Source organism: Vigna umbellata, chromosome 1 (assembly GCF_029865625.1).
Source record: "Vigna umbellata cultivar VRB3 chromosome 1, Vumbellata_1.0, whole genome shotgun sequence".
NCBI classification, from domain to species: Eukaryota; Viridiplantae; Streptophyta; class Magnoliopsida; order Fabales; family Fabaceae; genus Vigna; species Vigna umbellata.
Window position 1 is genome coordinate 42,121,945 of NC_142165.1, and position 21,967 is coordinate 42,143,911.

Sequence of the window (21,967 nt, forward strand, 5' to 3'; positions counted from 1 at the left end):
ATTTTGAAGGCTAATTTATTTAAAATAGTAAACTAAAATAAAAATTAGCTGTAATTTTAAGAATTAAAAACTTATCTGTCCTTACTATATTTTTAATATATCTATTGCATGTAATAACTTTATAGAAAAATATATTAACACAATAATTATATTTTTATTTACAATTTTTATCATTTTTAAACTGTTTGTTTGGACTGTACTGATTACGCATAACTATAAATGAAGGGAGTTTATGTTTGTTTCAGAAATTTGAAGAGGTTTGGAAATACAGAAAGAGAGATCATACACAAAATTACTATAAAACTAGAAGAAAATCGATTATAGGGAGAGAATTCTGTTTCCATGGTGACAATTTTGTTTGTTATAAGGTGTGGAAGATTTGATTTTATTGGGTATAAGATGAGTGGCAGTGTCATTGGGGAGTTTTTGTGTTGATGGGTTTCTAGTGATTGGAGGAAGAAGGATGACCTCTGCATTGCCTCCTTCTGCATTTGAGAAAGAAAAAACATTAATATTAATAATAATGAAAATAATAATCATAATAATTATTATAATAATAGTGATATTTTAAATAATAAAATAATAGTATTTTATTTTATCAAATGAAATATTTTTTAATTTATCAAACTTATCGTATTATTCATTAACATTCAAATTAAATATTTTCATTTTTCATTATTTTTTCTTAATTCAAACTGCATTTACTTTCATCTCTTTTTTTCTTTAAATTTATTTTCAAATCCAAACATAGCTTTAGCAATAGTTGTACAAGTTTCACTAAAAATATATTTGAATAATATTTATTTAATTTACTTTGTGTATGTTTGCTTAGTTGTATATTTAAGTGATTTTAAATGCTCAGAGATTTTATACATATGTGAGGTAAACGAACAAATAGATTTTTCTCAATATGGTATAATACAAAGGTAACTTTTTTCCTATAATAAAGCTTCGATGATATTATGATATGTAACAGTAAAGCTTCTAACAAAACCATTATACAAGTGGAACTTGATTGTTAACAGTAGATTAATTAACGGTTTAAAAAGATGTTCGGTTGCGTAATGGGTGACAAAGAGCATAGAAAAAATGGAAATGGAAAAATTAAATAGATTATGTATTAAAAATCCACTCTCTACTAAATGTCACATTAATTAATATTATTTATTAAATAAAAATTTAAGAAATTAAAAGATGTGAAAAAAAAGTGTTAAAATTAATGTTAGGTAATAATATTATTAGTATTTTAGAAGATGTTGAAAAAAGAAGAAAAAGGGAATTTTGAAAATGAAAAAGAGAAAAATGACATATAATCTCTCCTCCACATCCTGGTTGTTGAAGAGTTGAGTGTAGTATGCATTCCTCACCTCATCACTGTGTTCGCTCTCTTCTCTATGTGACTGGCACTCACAACAACACATTCTCACTTTCTATCAAACCCTAACCCTTCAATTCCCATTCAATGGCCATCCTCTCTCAATCCACTGCTACTTTCTCACCTTCCTTCGTCTCCACTCGCTCCGATTTCACTCGCCTCACTCGCTTCCCCTGCCGCGTCACCTTCCGCCGCGGCCTCGCCGTCTCCTCCTGCTTCAACTCCTCCAAGTCCCCTGGCGCCGGAGGGTTCCTCTCGCCGGACAACGGCGGCGAAGTCTCCTACGAGCTGCACCACGACTTCTCACCGCAGCGCCGCCGCAGCGGCTCGCCGGTGTTCGTCACTCTGCCGGTGAATTCCGTCAGCCGGGAGGGCGGCCGAGTCTTGAGGCCCAAGACGATGATGTTCTCGCTCAAGGCGCTCGCCACTGCCGGCGTCGAAGGTGTCGTGGTCGAGATTTGGTGGGGCTTGGTTGAGAAGAACAAACCTAGGGTTTACGACTGGAGAGGGTGCGAGGAACTTGTTGCGATGGCATGCAAGTGTGGCCTCAAGGTTCGAGCGGTTCTCGCGTTTCATCAGCATGGCGCGGGACCTGATGATCCCAATTGGTATGTGGAAATTGGATCCCCACGTTAGCCATAAAATGACCAAAACAGTGTATACAACCTGAGGATAGTCTATACTTTACAAGCTAGCTTTTGTTACCGAACTAGTTTTACACTCAAATACTTAGATGATATATGAATATATGGATGCTGTTGTTTTGACACATTCTTAGATGATGTCAAAACCTATCTGATATTGTTGTTGAACTTATCGGATTACCCGTGGTTATCTAGTGCTACAACCTTCGTTATGTCTAGTCCTGTGAGGGAGTGTGAGAACTTTCACTTTGACCAGTGATATGACTAGAATAGTGTTATGTAAACAAGACACAACCCTTATCTTAGCTTTTGGAGTCGAGTCAATGTCCAAGTACAAATTGTAGGAGTAATTTCTTTTTCTTATTATGTGATTTAATGGTATGTGGAAATAGTAATTCTGATTGTGTATTTTTTTTTTTATTCAATACTGTATTGACATTTGACCTGGGTTTTGTGTTGATCTAAGTAGAGTTGATTTGGTTTATTTTGAATTATTATTACTATTTTTGTAGGTAGGAATTGTTTCCTAGTCATGAGCCTCATTCTCTGGAAGTTTGTCCCCCTTGTGTAGGATACCGCTTCCTCTATGGGTGCTTGATGAGATAAAGAAAGATGTCGAGTTAGCATATTGTGACCGGTTTGGGAGAAGAAATATTGAATACATTTCCCTTGGATGTGATATTCTTCCTGTGCTGCGTGGGCGTTCTCCTATCCAAGTGTATGCTGATTTTATGAGGGATTTTAGGGACACTTTCAGGTCTTTGCTTGGTGTTATCATTACAGTAAGGTTCTATGATGATTTTGGTTTGTTGCAATCCAACAAGGCTTCGAATTCCACATATTATCATTATTAACAGATTTTGTTGTAATTATTTATGTCATTCTGTTCGTGTTGCAGGGTGTACAGATTGGCATGGGTCCTGGTGGTGAACTAAGATATCCTTCCTTCTCTCCACAAGAGCCGAATTTGGCATGGCCTCAAGAACTTGGAGAATTTCAATGCTATGATAAGGTAGGCAGAAGATTAAGATTTAGGCACTAGTTTGTGTTGTGTTATTGTTGCTCTGTATTATGAGAAACTTAAATGGGGTTAGTATCGTGTTTGACTTTCCTTCTTTCTTGCTTGCCACTTGGCAGTATATGCTTGCTTCTCTGAATGCCTCTGCAAGAAATATTGGAATGCGTGAATGGGGAAATGGTGGCCCATTTGGTACTGGAAGTTTGATGCAAAATCCCGAGCATACTGATTTTTTCAAAAATGATGGTGGTTCTTGGGACACACCATATGGTAAATTTTTCCTTGAATGGTACTCAGGTATGTTGCTGCTGCATGGGGAAAGGATTTGTAAGGAAGCTGAAACTATATTTAGGGGTACAGAGGTCCATATGTCAGCAAAATTGGCTGTCATTCACTGGCACTATGTCACACAATCCCATCCATCAGAGTTAACAGCTGGCTATTATAATACTTTTAACCGGGATGGATACTTATCCATTGCTCGCATGTTTAGCAAGTATGGATTCTCAATGTGCTGCTCTTGTTTTGAAATGCAAGATGCAGTAATGCAGAAGATCAATCCAGATGGTAGCCCTGAAGGTTTTCTTCGACAGCTTTTGTTGGCTGCTAGACTCTGTGACCTAGCACTTGAAGGTCAAAATTTTTCAACTAATTTGGATGATGGTGGATTTACCCAGGTGCTGAAGATGTCAAAATTTTACTCGAATGGGATAGAGAAGCGACCTTTCTCGTTCAACTTTGTAAGAATGGACAAAAGATTGTTTGAATCCCGAAATTGGGATCGGTTTACTCGTTTTGTAAGACAAATGTCTAATGGAAATATTTTTCGAGCCAGATTATATTCTGTTGGTGACACACGGTTTAAGACCGCACCAGTGATGCCAGAGGCGAGATTGTTGTACCACCTATATCAGTACTCTTGAAACCAGTCTTGACCTTTGTTCTTTAGGCCTATTTAATATCACTGCATTCGTTGCAAGAAAATCTGATGACCTCTGGTCTAATGTTGTGAAATGTGTAGTAACTGCTGATTCGTCAAATGATTCTTTTATTGCTTTCCGGCAAGAAGTTACTTCCCCTAAGGTAAACACATTATATTGCCTTCCAGTATTTTTTTAGATGGGTGGCATGTTATACACTTACCTGTATTTGGAGTGGACAGAGATTTAATTTAAAATTAGTTACTGCTGAATTTTTGGGCCATTTCTCTCTAATGTTCTGTTCTGTTGAGATGAACTCCTGGTATGCTGGTTTTATATAGCTGTGATATGCATCTTAATATCAATTGACTGCTGATCTCCTTTCAAACTTGTGCACGTTGACCATCAGTCTTGTTACAATGGTGATGGAAATGTCAGTGCGTGCACGATGAGCGGCAACATGAATAGAAAAACATAACGTAGCAATTTTTTATGTTTAGTGTTAGATGCACAACATAGGCAATTTTGGATTTGGTGCTGGGGGGTTGAGCCTTGAGGACCAATGACACTTCTTGGGTTTTCCCTTGTCATAGCTAGGGGTTTGTCCATTTTAATGAATACCTTTCACTTTTAGGTGTTGTGGTAACAACTGGTCGAACTTCCCGCTTATATTTAATTTTTTGCTCTTTATATACGTTTAAAATCACACTGTAAAGCTAGTATTATGTATCATCCAATCTTTTTTAATTTTCAAGAAAATAAATTACAAAATGTGACAAATTTGTCAAATTTTTTTGCATAATGCACTCCCACCAGGCTTGGAGCTACTGTAACATAAACTAGCCCAGATCATGAAATTGTTAAATAGGAGGATCTTATCAGTGCTGATGTTTGTAGTCAATGTCTTATATTAGTATATGCTATCATATTATGCATTTGATCAATCTATCACAGCATAAAATATTTATTTATTTTCTTATAAAAATCAAGCTATATTATTCTTTCAGTTGATTTTTAACTTTAATTTTCCATGGTTAGGATGTCATCTAATAGTTAATAGGTGTTGAATGTATTTTTAATTGATTATAATGATGAGTAGTCATTGGCGAAAGATATTTAATAATGAAATTTAACAAAAAAAATTAGTATGTATTATTTTAATATATTTTTTAGTAATAATTAAATAATATGTTAATATTATCAAATTTACTTTATTTTAGAAAATTAAAAATCATCTGCAATTTTTAAATTTTATAAAATAAATTATAGAATAAAAACTTTATATTGACGAAACCAATTATGAGATTCTCCTTGACAATATTCTTACTCTCTCTCATTTGTGAGCTAAATCCATGGATTTATTCTTTTTAATTTTGCGGTGTTATAGAGGTCTCAATTATACTAATTATTTCTTGTGAACATTTTCTCAAGTGGTATCTGTATAATTATTTTTTCTATATATTAATTTTGTATATGATTTTTAAGTCACGCATTTATGTTACATTATTGTTTATATTGTTTTTCCTTTTTTTTTGTCCCATTAAATAGGGACATTATAATAAATTGAGAAGAAGGATAAATACCCAAGGGATCCCACATTTGAAGCAGTGTACAGAGAAAGTTCAAATTCCCTAAACCGGTGTACACATAATAATGTTTATTGGTGTATTAAAAATTTAATTTGTTAATTTCCTATACTTATAAGCTTGTTCAGTTGACGAAAAAATAATAAATAATACTTGTTTTTTAAAATGATTATAATAAAATAATCATTGTAAAATATTTAACATATGAGATTAAGTTTTTATTACTTCAGGTCATATTCCTATGACTGGATTTATTTTGGCTGGATGACTGTCATTTGTGTGTCTTTGAGCATGTATGAGTACAGTACTTCAGTACCCAAGCAGCTCTTGCAAAATAAGTTTTTTTTTTCACCGTAGGTTGCTTCTTTAAGTACTTATTCCTTATGCTAAAAAATAGAAATAAGTTCTAACAGAAAACATAAGTATTTTAATAGCATCCATTTAATATCATTTTAATATATCAATCTAACATTTATATAAATGATCAATTTGATCTTAGTTTGAAAAAGAAATAATATTATTTAATTTTAAAAAATAAACTAAATTAAATAAAAAAGACATATATTAAGACTAAGTTAAATATAAGGTATAAGCACCTAATATTAATATGTATAACATTGATAAGTAGTATTACCACAGTTATCAATATTATGTGTCACACAATAGACCTAACATGTAAATAAAAGAAATTGAAAACAATTTTTTTTTTAAAAAAAATTATGAATTCAGATATAACATCTCTTTAATATTGTTGATATGGTATTAACTAAAAAATATCTAATTTAGTCAATGTCTCAAAAATTAAGACTTCGTTGAACAAAAAACAAAATAAAGAAATACTTATAATTTTTTTTATAAAATTGAGACTAGTAATTAGTTTTTTTTTTATAAAGTAATGATTCTTGAATAAGAATTTCAGGAAAACCCCCAAATATAAAAGAGAAAAAATAAAATTCAACGATCCGTAACAGAGTGGTTGTATGTGCTCTCAAAATCCGATGGATATTGTTGATCCATCAATATTGATTTGGATTTTGAGCAACCCTAATTCAACCGAGTAATCATGTTCCCTTTGAAACCAAAACACCCTCATCTTCTTATGACACTGCATACCTCTGCATGAAAGAAAAAAGCACTATTATTTCTGGTAGGTTTCAGCCACAAAGGGAATTGTCACACACATAGTCAACTTTCTATTTTCTTTTTCTTGGCGTGTCCACTTAGATTGATGAAAAATATCTTTTTACTTACCTAAATTTTTTATATTTATTCGATATTATCTTTAATTACTTTTGTTTAAAAAAATATATAAAATTTTACATTTTTATGATTATTTTGTCTTTATATTATATGTTAAATAAATACAAAAGTATATCATACTACCAATTATATTATACTGATATCTCCAATTCCAATATTAGCCGTTGTGGTATAGTGTCTGTGGGTACTATTTGGTGCGTGACACCTCATTTCGGCCTTCAAATCATTCATCATATTGACTTTAGCACAAATATTCTCTACAAATTAATAAGCATATTAAAATTTATCATTCATTTTATTTTCTTATGTAACATGATTAGTTTGTAAAATTGATGGTTTCCATTGCTTGTGTATGCTCTGATTGAACCAGAATTTTCTGATAAAATATTCTTTTGTTGCCAAGAGACAATATGCTCTACCTATTCTCTGTTTTTTCTATTTAATTTTTAAGAAAGGATTAATATATGAGTATTTTTCAGTAATTAATATTTTGACTTTTTTTTAATTACTATTTAAATTTCTAACGAGAAAATTAAAATAAAAGTTACAAACATAAATTTTAGAATTGAAGTGAAGGTCTCTGAATTTTGTTTCTTCCTTGAAAGCTCTCTTGGTGAGTGCCAGAAAATATGGCAGTCTTAAAGTTAATGTTGAAAGTCTTGTGGCAAATGAACTTACAATGACAGCTCAAAAAGAAAAAACAAAACAAGCATGAAAATTACACATCACAATAGTGCATAAGCAAAAGGTTGACAATGTTGAATGAAATTACTTCTTATCAGTAACAAAGATTTAGATTGGACAAGATTGTTTATTAACCTATACTTAGTACACAAAACATTATCCTTTTTTATACAATCATTTCTTACTTTATCTTTTTAAAATCATTTTATTCGTGTCAAAATGTAAAAACGTGTCATTCTATCGTTACTTTTACTTTTACTAGGTTTGGATACAATTATTAAGTTTTTGTTTATTTTAAGGTAAAATTCAATTCTTTTCATGATAAATAAACTTAAAAAATATATATATATATTTTTTATTAACTAATAAATACTCAAGCATTTTGGCTGCCTGAAAAACTAGTTATTAAAAAAAGAAATAACTAAGCACTTGAATATTTCAAAAAACTTTTTATATCACTCAATATAATACTTCACTGCTTTCACTCTCACACTTCACTCAATTTTCTCATTAGTTAAACAATAAACTATTTTAGGGATATAGTAAAATCAATATTTGTCTATATAAAAAAATCAATAACTATATATATATATATATATTTACAATTCAAGTGTATCATTATTTTAATATCAAATTGGAAAAGGATGTGAAAGTTACACATAGTATAGCTTCATTATAGATGCAGAAAATCATGTCAGAAATGGCATACGATATATTATTTACTTTCTTTTGGTTCATTTTAATGATGTAAAAAGATAGTTAAAATGAAATTAAATACACATAGTAATTGCTTAAAATTAATTTGATGAAAAGCAGTAAATTAAGTTCCATGATAAAGCTAAGAGACAGTTAATAAAGTTGACTTTACACACATGTCTCCTGAGATTACTTTTTTTAACTTTAGTTTCAACTTACAAGGGCAATTTTCCCATTCTAACCTCCCTCTCTCCCTTCAAAAGAAAAAGGGTTCATTCGTCTATTCTCATTTCTCACTTTCTCATATAAAAAAACATCCATATTCTCTCATTTTCTGTCATCCTTCAAACTTCAAACTCTTCATCCAACTTTATGGATTTCAAGCTCAGATTCTCTGTTATCATCTTCCTTTTGCTCTTTGTTGAACTGTATCCAGGTAAGCATCTTCTGCACAAATATATTAATATATATCATATATTGTATATATATAAATCAGAACTAATTAATTCATTTTCTGTGAATTTCTTGCAGCTAGAGTAAACAGCTTGGGGATGAGAGTGGATGTGGCAAAATCACCAACCAACAAGGTAAAGTATTCATCACATGCTAAGAAATATTTAAATATTCATTTCTTCCTTACAAAGTACGAACTTCTGTTTTACTATGGCTTAATTAATCAATAATAATGACAAGTTTAACCATTTTTTAATCGGTGCATATACAAACACTTACAACAATAACTTCACGTCGACTAAGGATAAGATCAATTTAAAATATATAAGTGTGTTGGAAGTCCCACATCGATTAGAGAAAATATCACTTTATAATATATAAGTGAGGTGTAAACCTCATCTTCCAAGTTGTTTTTGTGGGATTTAGTTAGGCTTAAAATCCACTTTTAACTTGGTATCAAAGTCGTGGTTAGATTAGAGCCAATCCTAACGAGTTCTAAGTGAGTATTTTTGTTTTCACCCGTTGTCGGGTCACTATCGGACCCTCATTAATTTCTACTATCACATACAAGATATCTATAGCAGGGTTTTGTAGGATTGAGTTAAGCTTAAAACCACCTCCAATTCTTGGTATCTTGAAAATGTATGAGCATAATTAACATTACTTGAATTATTAATTAAATACATACATTTTTGTAGATGGTTTCTTCTCAGATGAATGGAAGAAGGGTTTTGAAGCTTGACACTGATGACTACAGAGAATATGGTGCTAATCCACGGAATGATCAGGGAAAAACCAAGCCTCACGGTTGAAGTTAACCTGTTATATATGCTGCATTTTTAATACCATATTATATATATTTTCATCGAATGAATAATTCAAGCCAGCCCACATTTCTGGTTTCTGAAAAGCAGAAGAAATGTAGCAATACGTACTAATATATACATATATGTATAAAAGGTGACAGCAGAAGATTTCCTTCTACTATGACAGTTTTATGTTTCTGTAATCTGTTAAAACGAAGTGCTGAAATATATCTAAATTCTAATATATTTAAATACCAGAAACTGTTATAAAATTTTAAGCTCTTTCTTAATTTCTGGTTTAATTAATCTTTGATGCTTGATGATGAATGCCTTGTTTGGTTTCACAGCTTCATATGCACTACTATTAGAAGACATAATCTGTGTTTTCTGGTGAGATTCTAATTGGAAAGTGGTAATGACGTGTGTTAAATTTTGTTAAATTATTTAATTAATCTACTTCGATACACGAAGGGTACAATTAATATTATGGATAATGATACATTCTTTTTACAATATTTTAACATCATTTCTGTATCATTCTATGATTGATCCACGTTGGTATTTATGATTATTATTATTAATTGAGGAGTAATTTTGGACCAATCACAGAATGACACGTAAATGACGTTAAAACGTTGTCAAAAAATATTGTGAAAGTATCATTATGCTAATATTATTTAATTAGGTTTTTAATTTCTAAAAGTTATAATAGTTTTTATTTTGATATTCCAAAAATTTAAAAATAAATTATTCTCTCAAAAGTGAAAAAAAAAGTTATGATTTTTAATCATGAACAATATATTTAATGGACAAACAAAGTTTTAAGTTCTAAATCTTAAATTTCAAACTCTAAATCTTGAACTATAATTCCTTTAAAACTCATTTCCGTTCTTAAAATTGATTAAATATTTAGGAACTACTTTATTTTTATTTTTTTATCTTAAGAGGCTTTTTTTTTTAATTTGAGAGATCAATATTATGATTTTTGTCTCCACTTTTAGATCCAACATGATATATAAGAGATACAGAGTACGTAATGAGAAACTAATAAATTATAAACACAATAAAATTATATAACATTGATTTGAATATTTCAACAAATGTTGTTCAACATATAGTGAAAGAGAGATAGAAGAGAAACAAAATATATAAACATTTATATGCAAATGATAATTATATATATATATATATATATATATATATATATATATATATATATATATATATAACATTAATTTACCTTAGATTAAGTTTATTAAAAATTTTATATAGTATCGAATAGATTTAACTAGTAATTTATCATGTACATGGTCTTCTTGAAAAATGTAATGATGATGAGTATAGAATTGTAGCAAAGATAGGAAGTCAACTTCATAGCTAGTGCAGTGGTTTCAATGATGTGACCCTCAAAGTTCTTTGCATCTCAATTTTTTTGTTTTCATTATTAATTAATATACTTGATGATAAAGTCTTTTTTAACACTTCATGAACAATTGTTTTACAATTTTTTTTTCATTTGATATTTTTTAAGGTTAAATATTTCTTTTCTTAATTATAAATAAAAGTTGATTTTTTTAAAATTTGATTTAATTTTTTTCTTTAACCGGTGAAATGTGCTGATTTAATTATTTGAACTAAATTTTGTCACATTTATTTTAGGTTTCCAACGTATTTTTTAATTAATATTAAAGTGAAAATATGTGAAAGGAGTAAATAATTTAAATATTATTATAAAATATATTTAAAATATAAAATAAAATTAATAAAATTTAATTAAAATGATTAAATTTATACATTTATAAAATTAAAGGATTAAATTAGATCAAAATTTTAAAAAGAGAATAATTTCAGTTTTGACTAAAAGTTAAATAATGAAAAACATATTTAATTTTTTTTTATTAAAAGTGATTAGAATACATAGAGATTTTTTTAAGTAATTGATTCCGGGGATTTTAACCATATTAATTAATATGTTTAAAATTAAAAAAAATTACGCTGAAGAAAAATATGTAAGATAAATAATATATAAATAAAAAAATCAGAAATTTATTAACTTGAACTTTTATATTTAAAATAATGTTCTGATGTTTTATATAAATTCGATTCTTATTCATCGGTATGTGTTTGGAATTTTTCTTGGAAAAACCTCGCATAGAAAAAGGATAAACAAGTTATTAAAAAGCTAAATTAATACAATTTAATTTCGTACAAATAATCTAAAAAGTAAAATTAAAAAAATAAATTTTAAGTTTAATCGTATAATTTGCAAGATAAAGTATATATCCGGAATTTGGTGTAAAATTTCAAACATAAACTATTAAATTCATATCTACCATAAAAATAAGAATGTTTGACTTTTCTGTAGAGTTATTATAAATACTTGTTATCAATTTCAGGTCTGACGCTAATTAATTGAGTTGAGTTTTACTATAAGAGTAAGCATGTTTTTCAATAACAACACACCTACTTCTATATTTACAGTATGAGATAATGACAGATATTGTAATTAATTAATTGACATTAGACAGTCCAACCTAAAGAGTTCGTCTGCAAGATATTATTAGTTGAGCGTCAATTATTGATGTTTTTTTGCCTTTTAATCTACTGTTTATAACTGTGTGCAAGGATTGGTTTATTAATTGAAAATAGATTGAATTTTTTAATTTGGTCCAATTCATTATTTACTTGCATATTTTTACTACTTAAATTTAATATCACATGAAAACAGATTCAATTTTTTTATTTTTTATATAAAAACGAGTTGACAACAGACTATCAAATTGATTTTGGATTAAAAAAGGTTGTCGTCCAAACAAATTCAGTTTTTTTTGTTGAATTCTATCATTCAAACTTTATCAGAATTTGGTTGGATTGTTAGATTGTATTAATATAAAGTATCAAAACATTAATTTTAATCTTTTTAATAAAACTATACTTATGCACTAATCTAACTTACTTGTAAAACCGACTTACTAAACTGTGATATTTAACCGGTTAAGTTTAGTGCTGTCAAAATGGGTTGTAACTCGCGAACCAATCTAGCTGACCACGGGTTTGAGTCGGGTTGGGTTTGAAAAAAATGTAATTTTTTTATGTGGACTAGTATTCAACCTGGCTTACTTAAAACCCGACTCACCGGGTTGAACCCGTGATAAGCCGGGTCGGCTCACCAACCCATTTAATTTAATTTAATTATTTACTATTTTGTGTTTCAATATTATTAATTAACATTTTTTTATTATATTAGAGATAGTGATAAAAAAAATGTTTTAAGAGAGAAAAATATTATAGATTTATCTATTTAAGACTATATTATTATAAATGGACAAGTGAGACCAAAATTAACAATATTAAAAACTTATTTGTTCGTCTTTTGTACATATTTTTGGATTACGTTCGGATTGTATGATACTTTTTTTTGTTTTTTAATTATCTTTCGAGTTTAACATAGTTTTAGGGTGACATTTATTTAGATTTGAATTTTTTTTTAAATGAGCTAGTGAGTCAACTTGTTTAACCCACTTTGGTGGGTCGAGTCGAGTTTGAATTTTTCTAGCTCGCTAATAAGTGAGCCGGGTTAGATTGACTCACTAAGTGACCAACCCGTAGTGAGCCGGGTTGAATCGAGTCAGATTACCCGTTTTGACAACTCTAATTAAGTTTGTTCGAATTTACAAAATTAAAAATATTGTCTCAATTTTTTTTTTCAAATTGATAGACTAACTTGTCGAACTTAATTTTTTTTATTTACCTTAATAACATCATATACAAACTAAAATGAAGCCAATTTATCATTAATTTAGTTAAGTTCACTTTTAGATAACATCTCCATTAATTTTTCAAATGTTTTCGTTTTTTTAACTTAATAGGTATCATCTTAACTTAAGTGTGATAATGAAGTATTCGATGTAGTTTAATTTGTTAGCGATAGGTACTAATGTGAGAGGTTTAATAGTAATAAGCACAATCCCAACTTATCCAATACAATCCTATTTGCTTAAAAGATCGTGCAATGATAAATATAAGACATAAATATATTTTGTAGTCCTTAAAGTTTTTAAATTTACAAATAAATAAATATAATTTTTTTATTTAACGACATTAATTTTCATAAGTTATATTTTAAATTGATATTTTAATTAAAAAATATATAAATATATAAATATCTCAATATTAGTATGAAACATATAGAGCTTAACGTATTAAAAACATAATTTAATTGAGTTAAAAGAATTAAATATATTTAATTTTAACATTTTGAAATTAAAGAGTGTTAAAGTTTGAAAAATTATGCAGAAAATAAATTATGCAAACCTTAATTTTAATAAAAGAATTATAAATTAAAAAAATATTGCATTTTAAACAAAACTAAGAACAAAGAAATAGCACAATTGAATATTTTAATAAAAGAGTTCATCATCTTTCTTTATTAAATCAGTGCATATGAATCTCCTCCATTCGAAATGCGGCCACAAAATATTGAACAAGACATGCACCTGCAACCATTCTCTACGTTTTTTTCATGCTTTCTCACAGTTAATGAAAAATAACGAAGATTCTGGGCAGCTTTATGTTCAGGTTTGCTAAAGAAGAAATAAATAGAATAAAGTGTGAGAAAAAAATAAAAAAAAAGTAATTAAAATTGTTTCTTTTATACTCAATAATTGTACATAGATCATAGATTAAAATTTAAGACAATTTAAAAATTATTTTTTCTTTTTATTTTTCAAGACGCTTTTAAGAATGAAAACATATAAAATTTCATGTTTCCAAAGAAATCATATTTTATATGTATGGTACCGGATCAATGAAATTACATAAAGAATCAAAATAAATAAATATTATATAATATTTCGGTTATTTTCTCTTTTTTTTTTTCTCCATATATTTCTTATCCTTCATTCCTTGGTCAGAATGTAGAGGAAGAAATAAATAGATCAAATAATAGTTTCACCTACTTCATCATACAAATTGTCAGAACATATATGGCACACTACAAATTCTATTACTGCAGTGCCACTATGGTTGTTTTTCACTACAAATTGTTCAGATAGTTTTTAAAAACACACACACATATATATATATATATATATATATATATATATATATATATATATATGTATATGTATATGTATATGTATATGTATATGTATGTGTATATATAGTCTAAATTACGGGAGACGAATCTAATAAATCAGATAGTTTTTATTTTAAATTATTAACAATTAAATAAAAATAGTTATTAATAAATTTGGTTCATTTTTTTTTCGGAACTGTTTTAATAAAAATTTCAATGAATCCACCCATTAGCATTTTTTTTTTCATGATTCAATATTTAATTCGTCCATAAAATAATATATCTTTTAAATTTAAATTATATTTTAAAAAATGATTTAAAAATTATTGTAAATTTTTTTAAGAATAAATTCTTAAAAACTTTTGAAAAAGTAAATTTAAGAGATTTAATTATAAAAGTGAGTTGTATTAATTTCAATAGTTAAGAATTAGTAGAATAAAACATAAATGTTAATAAAATTAAATGGGTGAATTTAGTTCATTCCTTTTATATTTTCTTCATAAATTAGTTCAGCATAGATTAACTAAATGAATGATGAACAATTGAGTTATTTCATTATTTCTAATTTAAATTGTCAGAACCCATTACAAATCCTAAGCAGTGGAACCCAAATTAGACTGTTAGTTTTCCTGTCACATGCAAACCCAAATTATGGTTGCATTAGTGTATTATCTCATTCTGATAGCAATTCTGGTTTGGTATTTGGTTTTTTTTTTAAATCGGTGAGCTTTGAGTGTATAAGACTGGTCGTGGTGAACCATATCCTGCATCTGTGAACGTTCGGCTACGTTTAGAGGTACGGAAAGCTTATATAATTTGATTATGATTTCTTGTTCTGAATGGTTGTATGCTTGTTTGGTCCATGGATGAATATGAAGTGTTGCTTTCAGTGCATGTTTTGTATATATGAGTGTATGAGTTACAAATGATGGGAACTGAATGATATAGGGTTTGTTCTTAAGTATGTAAAATTTTGTATAATCCTGTGGTTGTCACCGAAACTCATCATTGACCGTTCGGTTTTCCTTTGAGTATTCGGTATGTACTGGATTCTTCTTATGTGGAGTATTTCAGTTAAGGACCGATCGGTTTTCTCTTAGCATACTTGTAAGTAAGCATTCGGTCTAAGTACAGTTTCCTCTTTAAGCTTCCTAAACAGTTTAGTTAATGTATTCTATAGTACTTAGAGTCGTAGAGGTTACCTTTATCCTTCATTGAAAATAAGTGTTGTGTAATTGTGTGTGTGTGTGTGTGTGTATATATATATATATATATATATATATATATATATATATATATATATATATATATATATATATATATATATTCCTTCATTTTGATTTAAGTTCAGTAGTGTTCGGTTTTGAACCAAGTGTTCGATCTTAGTAGTACTCGGTTTTGAACCAAACGCTCAGTCTTTATAGTGGTTGGTCTTTAACCAAGCGCTCGGTATTTTATTATACCCCATTGTGTACTCTGATTGAACTAAGAGTGTTCGGTCCAAGTCAATAGTATTCGGTTAAATATTGTAGGGTTCAGTTAAGTTCCTAGGTTCCAACAATAGTTATTAGGATTTTCGGTTAAGTCTAAATTATATGAATATTTAGTATTCGGTACATTCTTAGGAGTTCGGTCTAGTAAAATACTGTTCTGTAGTAATTGTTGAGTAGCAAGTAAACGTTCAAATACTATCGCTAGTGTTCGGTTTATGATGAGTCTTATCTAGAATGGACCGTTCGGTCCTGTTCTGTGTATAAGTGGAAGATCGCTCGGTCTTACACTAGGTACAACTGTGTTAGTCTAGAATGTATTCAAAACGTTCGGTCTTGTCTCTGGGGAAATGTATTTTTCAGTTTTAGTTTTAGATAAGATATGTTTCTATGGGTTCGGTTTGATTGTATTATGGGATATAAATGGAATAGTATGGAAATGAAAGAGTATTCCAGGGAGGAATATCTCATGAGTGATTATTGAATGGTAGAGTATGAATGTGGTTATGCTTAACTGGCGGTTATCCTGATATTCTGTGATTACTCATTCTCAACTAGAGAGGAGTAAGTCATGTGTGAGAATGGTAGGAGGTCCTAGTCCATAAAGTAAACTTGGACGGAACGAACTAACCTCGGGTGATAGCTGTTGAGGGCATCCCAGCTATTACATCACCCGGGTGCAAAAACGTCATCGCTACACAAAATTCATACAGTTCGGACAGTCAGAGTAAAGTGGTCAGTCATTGCATGCTTTGACTTGAAATTTTGATTAGAAGTTCATGATTGGATGTTACATGATTGTATATCGAATTATGTTAGATTTATGTGAAATATAGGTTTTTCTGAATTAATTAAATTACATAAGCTTACCCTATTTTTTTGTCTTGTCTGTATTGTCCGTTCGATTGTCTTTTCCTATTGCAATGATCATCCTGTGGATGTGAGCAAAAGGAGAAGAACTGTTGGAAGAAACTCTTGAAGAAGTGGAAGTGAAAGCGGAACCTTAGAACCGTTCGGTTGTTAGGTTGTGTTTTATTTTGTAAAACCGTTCGGCATAATCTTAGTTTTGAAACCGTTCGGTCTATACTGTAATTTTATAAAGTTTGAATTCTGCAGTATTTTCGTAAGGCCGTTTGGTCATATCCATACCTTTGCTTCTTAGAACTGAATTATAATATTATTAATTTGAATATTCTAGATATGGTTTTATGTTGGGATGTTACATGACAAAAATAAATGTTGGACAAAAATAAATGTTGAATAAAAAGTTTTATGACATATCTATTAGTTATATACGTAAATAATAATTACATAAAAAAATATATAGTAATATCTGTATTTTTTTTTCTGATAAATTACATACTTAATAATCAAGTTATTTGTAAATTATATTACTCTACATATCCTTTCCGAACAGCATAACTTTCTTTGATAATTGATAAAAGATAAAGAAAGCTTAGGAAAAAAAAAGATAAAAATATAAAGAGAAATAAATGGGCTATATTTATTTCGTAAGACTTCAATAATTAATTCAACCAAAACACCAAACTTTTATTAAATTATTTTTTATGTCTTATGGTAAATCAAATTATTTAATACTAAAAATAGCTAAAAAAATTAAAAATTTCATGTCCAATTTTATGGAATATATTCCCACTTTTATTTATTTTGCCTGATTTGTTTCCTCACAGTTGTCTTTTACGACCAAATAAACAATCACAATTGAGACAATTGGAATGTGTATACAGTCATTGCACTTCTTCCAATACTATTTTCTCAGACCATATTTAAAAAATGAAAAGAAACAAATGAAAAAAATTTCCGTTTGACTAATAAATGGAGGCAGAAAAATAATGTTTACGTGGGACCAAATATTAAAAGAATCTTCAGAGTAAATTCGAATATAATGAACATAACATTTTTCTATTTTTCTTAATTAAAAAATAATTTAATTTAAAAATGTAAAACAAAACATAAAATTGTAACCGTGCTTAACTTGGTAATTTGTTTTACATCATAAAAGAAGATTAGTTTAATAAGAAGTTGGTGTATGAGGAAACATAATATAAAATGTGGTGTGGTGGCGAGAAATTGATTACTGTGATTAATATTAATATTAATTAATAATTAATAATGTGAGATGACGGGCGTTGGGTGAATCTAACGGAGATGAGATGTTGAATGACCGTAGTGACCCCGAGAGAAAGACGGAGAAGAAGAAGAAGAAAGAAATGAAAGTGAAAAGAATGAAACCTCTATCACAGCTCATACACACTCACAGAAACTTTGAAAAAAAGAAGAGAAGATAGAAGAGACATCTGATCTGCACACCCCAAAAGAAACCTTCTTCTCCCAATTGTAGTTGAGAGTGGTGCTCAGTTCTTATCTTTCTCCCAATCAATACAAATTTCTCCTCGCAACACCCAAACACTCAATAATTCTCTCTCATTCTCTCTCTCTCTCGTTGAATCGTAATTCGACCACCATGCCGGGTCTCGTTTCCGTAAAAACCCCACCCGAAGCTCAACCGCTCCGAATATCCGTACCCAACACTCCGACGCAGAGATCCGAAACGAACAACGTCAACAACAAAACGCCTTCCCCACTTCCCAAAAAACCACCCTCGCCATCGCCTTCTCGCTCCTCCAAGAAGAAAACTCCCGAAACTCCTCCCAACCCGGTTCTCTCCGATGCCTCTCTCGACAACCCCGATCTCGGCCCGTTCCTACTTAAACTGGCGCGCGACACCATCGCCTCCGGCGATGGGCCCGCCAAGGCTCTTGACTTCGCTGTGCGGGCCTCCAAGTCCTTCGAGCGTTGCGCCGTCGAGGGCGAGCCCAGCCTCGACCTCGCCATGAGCCTCCACGTCCTCGCTGCTATCTACTGCAGCCTCGCGCGCTTCGAGGAAGCCGTTCCCGTCCTCGAACGTGCCATACAGGTCCCTGACGTCTCGCGCGGAGCTGATCACGCCCTTGCCGCCTTCTCCGGCTACATGCAGCTTGGCGACACCTACTCCATGCTCGGCCAGGTCGACCGATCCATCTCCTGCTACGACCAGGGCCTCCAGATCCAGATCCAAGCCCTGGGCGAAACCGATCCTCGCGTCGGTGAAACTTGCCGGTACGGTATCGATCTATCGTTGTTTGATGCAAAACCTAGATGCAGCAATCAGAATTATTGGAGATTCGCCTCTTTTTTTTTTTTCTTAATAATAAAATATTTCGTTAACTGTCTATAGAATTAATGAGGAGAAACTCTAATCATGATAGGGAAATATAATGGAAAATTGGCCAAATTATAATTCTAATTGAGGATAAAAATAAGAACATCTATAAAATACGTATAGGTTTTTCCTTAATTGTAGTTGCTTGATTGTGTTTTTTAATGAGGAGTTTTATTTGTGTTTTTGAACATAAAAGAGAGAAAAGTATGTGTGTAATTAATAAGGTTACGGAGGGAGGTAGAGAGAAAAAAAGTGGTGTGCTTAAATTGTTGTATGAATAGAACCACTCTTTTTTGAGTTGGTGTTGTGCGTGGTAGATACTTGGCGGAGGCGAATGTGCAAGCGATGCAGTTTGACAAAGCGGAGGAGCTGTGTAAGAAGACTTTGGAGATTCATCGCGTGCATAGTGAACCGGCTTCACTTGAGGAAGCTGCCGATAGGAGGCTTATGGCACTGATTTGCGAGGCGAAGGGAGATTATGAAGCGGCATTGGAGCATCTTGTGCTTGCTAGCATGGCTATGATTGCAAATGGTCAGGATAATGAGGTTGCGTCGATTGATGTTAGCATTGGGAACATTTACATGTCACTTTGTCGTTTTGATGAGGCGATTTTCTCGTATCAGAAGGCACTTACTGTGTTTAAGTCTGCTAAGGGTGAGAACCACCCTTCCGTTGCTTCTGTTTTTGTACGGCTGGCTGATTTGTACCACCGGACTGGGAAGCTTCGTGAGTCGAAATCGTACTGTGAGAATGCACTCAGGATTTACTCAAAGCCGGTGCCGGGTACCACTGCTGAGGAGATTTCTGGTGGCTTGACAGAGGTTTCAGCGGTTTTTGAATCTGTGGATGAGCCAGAGGAGGCGCTGAAGCTCTTAAGCCGGGCCATGAAGTTGTTGGAGGATAAGCCAGGGCAGCAGAGCACTATTGCAGGGATTGAGGCACGGATGGGAGTGATGTATTACATGATTGGCAGGTATGAAGACTCAAGGAACTCATTTGAGAGTGCTGTTGCTAAACTCAGGGCCAGTGGGGAGCGGAAGAGTGCCTTCTTTGGAGTTGTTCTGAACCAGATGGGGTTGGCGTGTGTTCAACTGTTCAAGATAGATGAGGCTGCTGAATTGTTTGAAGAAGCTAGGGGAATTCTTGAACAGGAGTGTGGCCCGTGTCATCAAGATACTCTTGGAGTGTACAGCAACCTTGCAGCTACATATGATGCTATGGGAAGGTAAAATTCTTTTCTCATGCCCTTGATTACCTGTTGACTCATTTAGTAAATATTTTGCTTTGTATCCTGAGTGCATGCATCGTATTTTTTCCCTTATGAAGCAGCTATAAAATAAAAGATACTACTTAAAGATTGACAGTGACCAACTGGAATCTTAGTATAGTTATCACCGTGGTTATATGTTGGGCTGCTTGATTGAAGCTGTTTTGGCTAAGCTGTATTTAATTCAACTTTACTATAATCCTCCACCCATGGATCATTTAAGGGGTCAAGGGGGGCAATGGCTCCCCCAAACTTTTCTCTCTAAATTACACTATATTTTGGCTTCCCAAAATTCTATGTCAAGCTTTTGGCTAATTTTCAACCAAGCTTTGCCACTCCCTAACCTTTGCTACGGGGATGGATCTAAACGCTTTTTAAAATTTTTTGAAAAGCAAGGAGGAATATGTTTAGCTACACCGGAACATTAGCAGTGTTATTTCTTCATTCTTTTGGACATCCATTGACCATATAGCTTGTCTACCCGAATATATATTTTCTGGCTTCAGCCCAGCATGAGTTGCCCATTGGTGTGAAAAATCTTTGTATGATTCCTAGTTGTATATATGTCTGATAGCCTGCAATTTCTTGTTCGGATGGAATGATATAAAATAATCAAAGGCCTATTTATGTTGTACATGACCGTAGCACTTGTGTATGTTTGAAGTAAGATTGTATTTTCATTGCATGCTTCAGAGTGGGAGATGCGATTGAAATCTTAGAATACGTGCTTAAGTTGAGGGAGGAAAAGCTTGGAATAGCAAATCCTGATTTTGAAGATGAGAAGCGTCGTCTGGCTGAGCTTCTGAAAGAAGCAGGCAAAACACGGGACAGAAAAGCAAAATCTCTGGAAAACCTTATTGATCCTGGTTCAAAGAGGACAAAGAAGGAGGGAACAAAGAGGTGGCCTGGTTTGGGGTTTAGAATTTAACCATATTTTTACTCAAATATATATATATATATATATATATTGAATGCACATGCACATTCTGTAACATAGGATATCTTGTATAGGGTTGAATTTGTAATTTGGGAGGGAGCTTCCTTGTTTCTTCATATTTGTTTATGCATTTGTTTCATTTGGTTAATTGCTTTATCAATTGTGTTGTGATCTTTTTAGTTGTACCACCAAAATCCATCCGTTTCCGGAAAATGTTGAAAGCAAATTTTTATTCGAGTGAATAAATTTTGATGCAATTGTGTTTTATTTATCTTTCGTGCGCCGAGCCTGCAAAATTTTAATTTTTTTGGTTCCCGGATTACGCCAATGTCGGTGCCTGAGGCATGCGAATTTCTCGTGATCTCTTTATGGTGATTGTGAACTACTTCAACATGTGAAAATCCACTTGAACGAACCGTGATTCCAATGTAGTTTCTTGAGATTCTTGTTGCACCCATACACTTTTTTTCTTTCGTTCAGGTTGGATGTGTGGGGACCCTATCAACGGTATTAGTTTGCTAAGAAAGGCA

General features: G+C 31.3%; 2 protein-coding genes and 1 long non-coding RNA gene across 3 annotated transcripts; all 3 read left to right on the plus strand.

Annotated features, from left to right (window-relative positions):
- Nucleotides 1-1,325: 1,325 nt before the first annotated feature.
- On the plus strand, nucleotides 1,326-4,229 carry LOC124824227 (beta-amylase 3, chloroplastic-like). The gene is made up of 4 exons (XM_047296635.2): nucleotides 1,326-1,983; nucleotides 2,591-2,801; nucleotides 2,918-3,031; nucleotides 3,157-4,229. Exons 1-4 carry the CDS (start codon nucleotides 1,463-1,465, stop codon nucleotides 3,958-3,960), a joined length of 1,650 nt encoding a protein of 549 aa, XP_047152591.1. The 5' UTR covers nucleotides 1,326-1,462; the 3' UTR covers nucleotides 3,961-4,229.
- Nucleotides 4,230-8,462: 4,233 nt separating this feature from the next.
- On the plus strand, nucleotides 8,463-9,732 carry LOC148205408 (uncharacterized). Its single transcript, XR_015785220.1, has 3 exons — nucleotides 8,463-8,619; nucleotides 8,715-8,770; nucleotides 9,335-9,732. It is a non-coding gene; the product is annotated as an uncharacterized LOC148205408 (long non-coding RNA).
- Nucleotides 9,733-18,246: 8,514 nt separating this feature from the next.
- KLCR1 (Tetratricopeptide repeat (TPR)-like superfamily protein) lies at nucleotides 18,247-21,708 on the plus strand. The gene is made up of 3 exons (XM_047296633.2): nucleotides 18,247-19,129; nucleotides 19,550-20,458; nucleotides 21,194-21,708. The coding sequence occupies exons 1-3, from the start codon at nucleotides 18,495-18,497 to the stop codon at nucleotides 21,426-21,428; spliced, it is 1,779 nt and encodes a 592-aa protein (XP_047152589.1). The 5' UTR covers nucleotides 18,247-18,494; the 3' UTR covers nucleotides 21,429-21,708.
- Nucleotides 21,709-21,967: the final 259 nt, after the last annotated feature.